This window comes from Diabrotica virgifera, chromosome 4 (genome assembly GCF_917563875.1).
Source record: "Diabrotica virgifera virgifera chromosome 4, PGI_DIABVI_V3a".
Taxonomy (NCBI): domain Eukaryota; kingdom Metazoa; phylum Arthropoda; class Insecta; order Coleoptera; family Chrysomelidae; genus Diabrotica; species Diabrotica virgifera.
The window spans coordinates 175,414,136-175,423,826 of record NC_065446.1 but is presented as its reverse complement, the minus strand read 5'-3'; the positions used below and the strand labels follow the sequence as shown (position 1 = coordinate 175,423,826).

General features: G+C 35.2%; 1 protein-coding gene across 1 annotated transcript; it reads right to left on the bottom strand.

The window, feature by feature from the left end:
• Positions 1 to 8,009: 8,009 nt before the first annotated feature.
• Positions 8,010 to 8,468, bottom strand: LOC126883749 (matrilysin-like). The gene has a single exon (XM_050649414.1). The coding sequence runs from the start codon at positions 8,466 to 8,468 to the stop codon at positions 8,010 to 8,012; it is 459 nt and encodes a 152-aa protein (XP_050505371.1).
• Between the last annotated feature and the right edge of the window lie 1,223 nt (positions 8,469 to 9,691).

Genomic DNA, 9,691 nt, shown 5'->3' with positions numbered 1-9,691 from the left:
CTGCCAGTATTGCATTTTTCTCGTTATAGTCCGGTAGAATTATATCCTGTTCCGGTAAATTCCTTGTTATCTTCGGTAATACTAGTGCTTCTATTTCCATCTCGAAGTCACTTTCGTAATGAGTTTCGATTAAAAGTTTCATACTCCAATTGGCTGTTTTTTCTCCTGACGAGCCTATGCCGGATATGGTCGCCCGTATAGGCTTCCTTGTTGTTCCTAGCGTCGTCGCAGCTTGTTCCGTTATAAATGCGCATTGTGACCCTTGGTCGATTAATGCTCTCATTATGTGTGAATCTCCTTTCGCATCTCTTATGCGTACAACAGCTGTCGCTAGTAATGCTTCACCTTCCTTATGGCTTGCACAGTTTACTGAATTCTGCCCTCTTTGGTGGTCGTTGATATTCCTATGCCCATTGGTATCTTGTGTATTTTCTCGCCTTCCGTTATTTTGTTCTCTGGCGTTGTATGGATTATTATTTCCTCCTCTGTACCTATTAACTTGATACCCGTTTCTTCTATTATTCGAATCTCTTCCATTTCTTTCTTGTGTTTGTTCTCCTTTCGTTTCATTGGAGTTTCTTTTGTTGCCTGTGGTTCCTTTCTCATAATGCAACATATGGTGATGGTCTCCGCCACAGTGTCTGCACCTATATTGTACATAACATTGTTTTTCTTTTTTATGTGCTAGGCAGTTTGCACACAATCCTTTTTCTTTTATCATCCTGTTTCGGTCTCTTACATTGAGTTCCTGAAATTCTCTGCAGTTCGGTACTCCGTGATCTCCGTTGCATATCACGCAACGTGTTCTTGGTTTCCTCCCAGATCCTCCTTGCTTCTCTTGTCTTTTTTCTGACTCCAGCAGTTCCAGTGTCTGGAATCTTCGCTGTAAGAATGTTTGTGTCGATTTGTACGTCGGTATCTCTCTACTGTCTCCAACGTGGTTTTCGTACAGCCTCCTGGTTTCATTGTCCCATTTCGTTATGATAATTCGGGCTACCAATGGGCTCCACGCTTCCGTGTCTGTTCCTAACCCTCCTATGGCTTCCAGACTTTCGTGGAAGGTGTCATGTAGTGATTTCAATGCTCTAGCAGAAGATTCCTTTACTTCCTGTGCTAGTAGCATCCTGTCTATCAATTTAAACAATATCATCCTTGGATTCTCATATCTATCTTTTAGCATGTTCCAGGCCACTTCGTAGTTGGCCTCGGATATGTTTAAGTGTTGTATCATTCTGTTGGCTTCCCCTCTTAGTTGAGTTTTTAGGTACTGCATTTTTTCTGCGTTTGATAACTGGTCGTTTTCATGTATTACTTTAGTAAACAGATCGTGGAAAGTTCTCCACGTTTCATACCTGCCTTCATACACAGGGATTTTTACCTGCGGTAATGTCACACCGTCCCTCCTGTGTGTGCTTTCTGGCCGTTGCATTCCTGGCCTTATTTTCTTCAAGGTTTCCCTGACTCTCCTCTTTAGTTGATTTATTCTCTCTAATTCTCCATTATCTATAGCGTCTAGTTCCTCATTTACTGCTGCTTCAATTATTAGTGTATTCACCTTTTCCGTGTATTCTCTTAACTCTGACTGCAGCTCTTCATCCTCCTGCAAATCTTGTTCATTTTCTGGCCGTAATAATTCCTCGATTCTTTGCTTCCTTATCTGTATCTCCTTTACTTTCGGTGCTTTTCCTCTTTTCAGCACCCTTCCATATTCTTCCAACAGGGTTTTCCCCTCAATATATGTCTTAAATACCTGATCATGGTATTTTGTTTCAAAATATTTTTCTTTCGTTATACCTCCTTCTAGCAGCTTTTCGTGGTTATTCAGAAATTTTGCCCAATATTCTTCTAATTTTTCCTGCCTATCCCGGATGTATTGTTGAGTCATCCGAGATTGAGAATCCTTTTTAGTATTAGAAACTAGTTTCGCTAATTCTGCTCCTATCTCCGCTTGCTTAACGTATACACTTTCCATGGTTATTTTTATAAAATTTTAAATTCAGCGGTAAATATATTAAACAATATGAACTGTATTTTATTTATTAAGCAATGTACTTAAATATGCCTATAATGTCTGGCTAATTGGCTAGTCCAAGGCCATCAAATTCACACAAAAAAAAATATCTGCTTATTAACAATTATATTAATTTTCTATACCTGTACTATCACGCTCTCTCGTAAGCCAGAATGTATATAAATAAAAATGTAATTGTATGCCCTTGTCAAGTTTGCAAATTTTTCAACGTTACCGTAGGTCGCTTGCCTGACTAAGTGATTTCTGTTTGTAAATAAACTGAATGGTATTACGATTTCACTAACGCTAAAATTGAAATTCTTTGGTTGGAAAATGTAATAAACCTTTGTATTTATAAAAGGTCTGTAAATGATATATTTAATATTAATACTGGAATCTTATTCAAATTTGGCAATTAGATATCTATGTGATTAATTTTTACAGAAGTAGGTAAAATATTTTCATTTTCTAAAATAGTGAAAATTTAACTGAAATTATTATATAGAGTGGACTTTTATCGTTCTATAAGTTACGTAGTATTTTAATTTTTTCGAAATAAAGTATTTAATTGAAATTAAAGCAAGCTATATGTTTATGAACGTTTCTTTTTTTTTTTTTTTTCTCAAATTATTTTTCAAATATATTTTTGTCTCTTTATTATTTATATGGTATACATTCTAAAGTACATTATTTTACTATTGATAGAGTGGAGATTGTTGTTCTAGATTGTTGAATTATAATAAAAATACAAACTTGTTAAATTGTACGATTGTAACAGTTGGAAGATTTTGTAATTATTCAAAAACTTACGGTTTTTTTTTGTTTTCTTAGACGTCTAGGGTCCCTCGCTTCTGGTAGGCTCTGCAATCGGCTCTCGGCTATGGTACTGCTCTTAGCTCTGCAATCGGCTCTCGGCTTTGGTACTGCTCTTAGCTCTGCACTCGGCTCTCGGCTATGGTACTGCTCTTAGCTCTGCAATCGGCTCTCGGCTTTGGTACTGCTCTTAGCTCTGCAATCGGCTCTCGGCTTTGGTACTGCTCTTAGCTCTGCAATCGGCTCTCGGCTTTGGTACTGCTCTTAGCTCTGCAATCGGCTCTCGGCTATGGTACTGCTCTTAGCTCTGCAATCGGCTCTCGGCTTTGGTACTGCTCTTAGCTCTGCAATCGGCTCTCGGCTATGGTACTGCTCTTAGCTCTGCAATCGGCTCTCGGCTATGGTACTGCTCTTAGCTCTGCAATCGGCTCTCGGCTTTGGTACTGCTCTTAGCTCTGCAATCGGCTCTCGGCTATGGTACTGCTCTTAGCTCTGCAATCGGCTCTCGGCTTTGGTACTGCTCTTAGCTCTGCAATCGGCTCTCGGCTATGGTACTGCTCTTAGCTCTGCAATCGGCTCTCGGCTTTGGTACTGCTCTTAGCTCTGCAATCGGCTCTCGGCTTTGGTACTGCTCTTAGCTCTGCAATCGGCTCTCGGCTTTGGTACTGCTCTTAGCTCTGCAATCGGCTCTCGTTCTCCCGGGTCTAGTGGTCTCTCTCTGAGGGTGTTGCTGGTGTGGACTGTATAGGCTTTCTCAAACTTCCTTGAAGTATTCTTTTTCTCGATAGGACCATGAACAATATCCCTTCGTTGGCTCAGTGTAGATGGTCTTTAAGTTGTGATGGAAACACCAAATAATAGTAGCAGAGTTTATTGATGAGACTTACACTATGGATGTTGACCCGGGGTACTTTGAGTAGAGACTTAAATGATGAGCGTTGAAGACAATCACTCGCGTTAATGAATTAATAATAATTGTATTTCTAGACAAGAGATCTTAGTTTTATATAAGTTTAAATTGGGTCAATGTAAACACGGGCCCCGCGTGATTTTGTGTATCTAATTAAGGTAAATTGTTTATCTTATGTCAGCAACTTTTGGCTGATGTCCAAATTATGTTATTGATAATTGACCAAATGTGTATGTAATTTAATTAATTACGTGTGTGTGTTTAATAACAAATAAATGCATTCGATCTACTGGGTGATAAAATGATACTGTCCAATTTCGGATATGAATACTGAATATTTGATATTGGACAATCTCTCCTAGAGTTTTGTCCTCTATCTCTATAGCCTTGATTTTCGCGTTGTCTATAATTTTCTTGCGATCTTCTTATTTGTCTTTCTCTCATTTTTGCTTTTCGTATTTGTAAGAATTGGCACAAACTGTCGATATCTTTGTAGTTTTGTAAAGTTATGTGATCTTCTAAGGTATCTTCAAAATGTTTGGCTATCAGTTCTACTATCTGTTCGGACGAATAATTGTAGTGTAGGTGTTTTGCATTGTTGTATAATTGTAGCGCGTATGTTTGTTCTGAAATACTCATTCTATCATGGTACCTCCCATTTTGAAAGTCCTTGTTTATTTCCATCTGTTGTATTTTTCCCCAGAAATAACTCAGGAACTTTTGTTCGAATTTATGTCAAATTTTCCAATTCTTCTTCTTTGCTATCAAACCATAAACTCGCCTCATCTTTAAGATGGTTCCTTATCGTTTCTTTGGCTGTTTCGAAGTTACCGATGTATCATACTTTCTTTTTTAAATTGTTTATGAAAATTACTGGGTGTAATTTTTTTACATCCCCGCCAAATCTCATTTTCACATCCTCTGTACTATGGATAATCGTTTCCCTTCTTTCTCCGGAATTTTGTTGATTCCTGATTTCCTCCATTTTTCTTTCTATTTCTCGCCTGTCCTCTTGTAATGCGTTTTCAAATTTGGTTTCTAAATTTTCTAGTTCCTTTTTCTGGCAATTGTTTATCTCCTTCATTTTGATTTTGATTTCTTTAATCTCTATCTCCTGTTTCTCGCTCTTTTCTGCAATCTCTTCGATTTTTTTTACCATTTCCTTTTTGATACTCTCTATATTTCTGTTGTTTTCTTCTATTGCTTGTTTTGTTTCCTGTTGATTGTCATCAATTTTTTGTTGTGTTTTCTTCATGGCTCGTTTTGTTTCTTCCTGATTTTATCCATTTTATTTGATGTTTCATCCATTTTTTGTGACTGGAGTTGCATCAGTTGTAATAATTTATCTATTCCTGATAATTCCGGTTGTTCTGATGCCATGATTGTTGTTTCGAAAATGTCTTCTTGTTCTATATGTTCTTCTTGTTCCAAATGTTCTTGTTTTTTGTTTTCTTTGCTTTTGCTTCTGGTTGTTATCGACATGTAGTTAAAATTTTCTCCCCGCCTGATACGAAATTCGAAAATACCTTGTATGCTGTAGAGACGAAAATTTTTCTCTCCCCAAATATAATCAATTTATCACACAAATTTTCAAATTTATCAAAATTCAAATCAAACAAAAATAAAATAAATATGTAAAACTGTACCTAGATAAAAAAAATAACTCAAACAAAATATTTCATAAATTGTAAATATATCAACTTTTTCCGACGGGCAAATAAATTTTCCTTCACCTGTTTTCCGTTTCCTATCCTTTCAAATTCACAACCAGAGATACTTTAATGCTTTACGTTGGTTCGCCTTGTTGTTATGATCTGCTTCTTATCACTTTGATATTAATTATTATTTATTTGATCAATTATTTAATTAACGCAAATCATACATAAAAATTATTAAGAAAAAATCTCAGGGTGCCTTTTGTCAAAAAAAAATTAATTAAATTCTCTTAGGTTATACTTATCCTTTCTCGTGGCTTCAGTATCTCTTAGTTGATCCTTATCGGGATAAAATAGGAAAAGAAAATAAATAGAAAAATCATAAATAAACACATACAAATACCTTTATTATCAAAAGCAATGCTCTGTAAATTTATTAATTAAATCCTGTGGGCATAACTGTCCAAAAGAAACTTTTACCATGTAGATTAATCTAATTCAAACAATTATTTATCGCTTTGTTCTTGATACTATTAATAAAACAAACTAAACAAACAAATTTGGTATTCGCAAATTACTTATACTTCCTATTTAATTTTTGAAATGTTGTGGAATCTTAAATGAATATGCTTTTACGTAAAAAATGTAACTTCTGATTATAAAAAAATCTATCACATAGGTTATTGACTGACCTTTTTGATTCACACACAATTGATGTCTCCTCTTGACCCAAACAGCTCCTCCTTGTTGATTATGTTAGGCTACCAATCAAAGCCCTCTCCGTTCTCAGCAAACAATCCAGCAGGATACCAGCAACTATTTCTCCAAAACACAAGCCAGGCCTCTTTTTGCCAGTACTCGTTCAATAAACTCCAAAACTCTCTCCTCTCTTTCTCTCGACAATAATCTCCTGAGACCCAAGTATCTTTTTTACTTGGTGTCACAAATAATTTTAATAATGATAATTCTTGTAACTTTTGGACTTTACAGAATCAAAGAGGTATTTCTTCTCGATTTGATTTGTCTCTCGTACCACTTTTCGGCTACTTCCACTATCAAAACAAAACACTAGTACTTGCTTCTGAACTACTCACGAAAACTTTTAACTGCTCTTTCTGGATGCCAGTAACACAATGATCTTTTCTTTTCCAAACTGTCTCAACATTCAAACAAAACTTTCCCCATTCCAAATTTCCAAGCCAATCAGAAACATCTCTCCCCATTCTTTTTTTCATTCGAAAACCCACTCACACTCTCAAAATTATTCCTACCATCATACTAATTACTTTCGGGAAATTCTACAATATTTACTCGGGGTTAAACAAAAAGATTAAAATTACAACCTTTCTTTACCTTAATTTTCTAAGAACTAATTACCGATGGCTTCTATCTTTCCCGTAATAAACAATCGGTTTAAAATACTAATCCTAAATAATTTTCACTTCACTTTTATTTACAAAAATGTTTTTAATATTCTTCATGGAAAAATTCATTAAGGAGAAACCATTTTGCGTTGAAAGCTAACTTCTAATAAATATTTACAAATCAATATACAGGGTGTATCAAATTTATGTGCCTGCGTTATATTAAAAAAATTAAAATTTTTATTCTATCTTTGATTGATAAATTGAAACACAATAATAGTTACAATTTTGTTTAACAAAGTTTTTAATTGTTTTAATAGACCGTCTTCAGGGCAGGGTATCCCAAAAAGTCCCCAACTGAACGTTCCTGCTGCTACAACTTTACGTGTGTATTCGCTGTACTTATAATAGGTATTGTTTTGAAAAAAGTAAATAAACCCATCCGTGTACCGGAATGCTGATGTTATTTTATTCGGTATTCCGGGGAAGAGATCATTTATTGGGCCACGGTTTAAGACATCTCCAGCTTCATTAAATTCAGTGTATGAATTATCATTGTACAATAAATATGTTTGACCGCTGTTTGTTTGAAATAAGGCATTTATTTTGGTTCTCGTAGGTATAGAAGGAAACATAAAACTTTTTTGAAGTTCTAAATTATAGAAAGATGCATCGTAATACCGATTATTGCTTACAGTTATTAAGTGCCCCTCGGAATTCTGAAAAACATGTGAAACTTGCGTAAACCTCAACTCGTTAGGGAGATAATCGGTAATTAATTCTGGATGTTGTGGAAGACGCATCTCATTTAAATCAAACTTCCATAAATATTTGTCAGACCCAACGTACATGCGATAATTTGGAAACTGTGGAGATGTAGCTAGAAACATGAAATCGGGATAATGAATTAGACAGATGTTTTTTATTGCAGGTGTTGTCGACAAATAGACCCTGTTTTGCGAAATTGTTGTTTGCGTAACTGGGGCTGTTGGCATCGAAGAGGGGGCTTCTGTTTGTCCATATAGCATGCTCATTGCCTTTTTATCATCATCACCAAAACTTGTCACATCTTGTTGATACCAAGGATACATAATAGACGAATCACTATTACTGTGTTCTAGTCCGAGGGTATGACCAATTTCATGCATTAGGACATCCAAAAAATTGGCTTCACCATCAGGAGCTCTACCATTTCCTGCATACCACCGTTCATTAGCATCAAGATGGATTTCAATACACTCGTTTACGCCAGGAGTTTATTGCCATGCGTGGGCCAATACTTTTCCAGGACCATCGAAATTAAATGGGCATTTAGAGGTTCCTTGACAACTTGCTCGAAAATTATGATTATTTGGCACCACAGTTATAGTAATATCCTGCTTTGAAGAAGGTATTATTACTCGTTTAAACTTTAAATTAGATATTTTCCCCCATCTAACGAAAGCGTCTTCAGCAAGATGTATATGACCGGGATTACTAACAGCTTGAGGAAAATACCAACTTAATGTCGTTTTATTCCACTTCGAATGAATTGCATAGTTATTGTCGCCAACAGAACATCGAGGCTTATTCATCATCATATTCATAGTATCATTATTTAATGTTCCGGTCACCGGAAGATTGTATCTTTCTTGAAATTCAACTAAGACCATATCTATACTAGAAATAGCATTACTTGATGTAATGTCCAAATCCTTTAAGAAAAGAACTAGCATACTCGCAAGAACACAGATACAGAGAGCAACAATAAGACATGTAAACAGACAAGCATCTCGATTTATACTAAACCCAAAATTTTTTGGTAAAGTTATTTAAGAAAATATTTGAAGTAAAAATCGTTGAAAATAATGAAAATAAATGTTAGCAGATAATTCACATATCGCATAGGAAATAGCGGTTGAAGGTCTAATCGCATTACTATGCAATTTTCGTTATCATACCGCATTTTGTTATTGAGCTATATTTCTTATCATGTGCATAGAAAATGTTGGAATTTTTCAAACCAATGACAATGATAAAACTGAATATAATTTTGCAGGCGCAAACATTCTACAACACGTCATACGGTGGGGCACGCAACCTTATAAATTTCAAAGTGCACCTCGGTACGGTCTATTCCATACTGTTAGTGTGCGCTCGTTGGTTCAACTAGTTTTGCAAGGTAAGTGTTCTCTTAATTATTCTTTGTTAAATATTTTCGGTGTTTCTTGTTTGATTTTGAATAAAACTTAATGTTTTCTGCTCTGCTATTTATAAAATCCCTTGATTCCAGCTGAGATTTATTATTTCGACATCTACATTAAATACTTGTCTAACTGTCGACATTTTGAATGACAATTATTCTTTTTTTATTTTCTCGTAATTATTCGTTGTTAAATCTTTTCGGTTTTTCTTGTTTTTTGGTCAGCTATTTATAAAATTCCTTCATTCCAGATGAGATTTATTATTTTAGCACCTGATTGTCTACAAAAAGACCTCATGCCAGCATTTTGAATGACAATTATTCTTTTTTATTTTCTCGTAATTATTCTTTGTTAAATCTGTTCGGTTTTTCTTGTTTGATTTTTTTTTAATGAATGTTTTCTGCTCTGCTATTTATCCCATCATTCCAGATGGGATTTATTATTTCGGCATCTGATTGTCTACAAAAAAAAGACCTAATGTTAGCATGCTGAATGTCAAGTATTCGTCATTCTTCGTAATTATTCTTTGTTAAATCTTTTCGGGTTTTGATTTTGAATACAACTCAATGTTTTCTGCTTGGTTATTTATAACACTCCTTCATTTCAGATGGATTTAACAAAAATTAATTCGTCATCTGTCGTAGCGAGGAAACCAGTTAAGAAACTGAAAGACTTGCCTATCGACATTCCGATACCAATTACGGGAGCCCGAATTGTGAAGACAACATTTGGTCAAACCGTTCTGCTAGATTTGG

Coding starts and splice junctions, on each gene's coding strand:
- LOC126883749 (XM_050649414.1), bottom strand. CDS start 8,468: ATGCTAGTTCTTTTCTTAAAGGATTTGGACATTACATCAAGTAATGCT.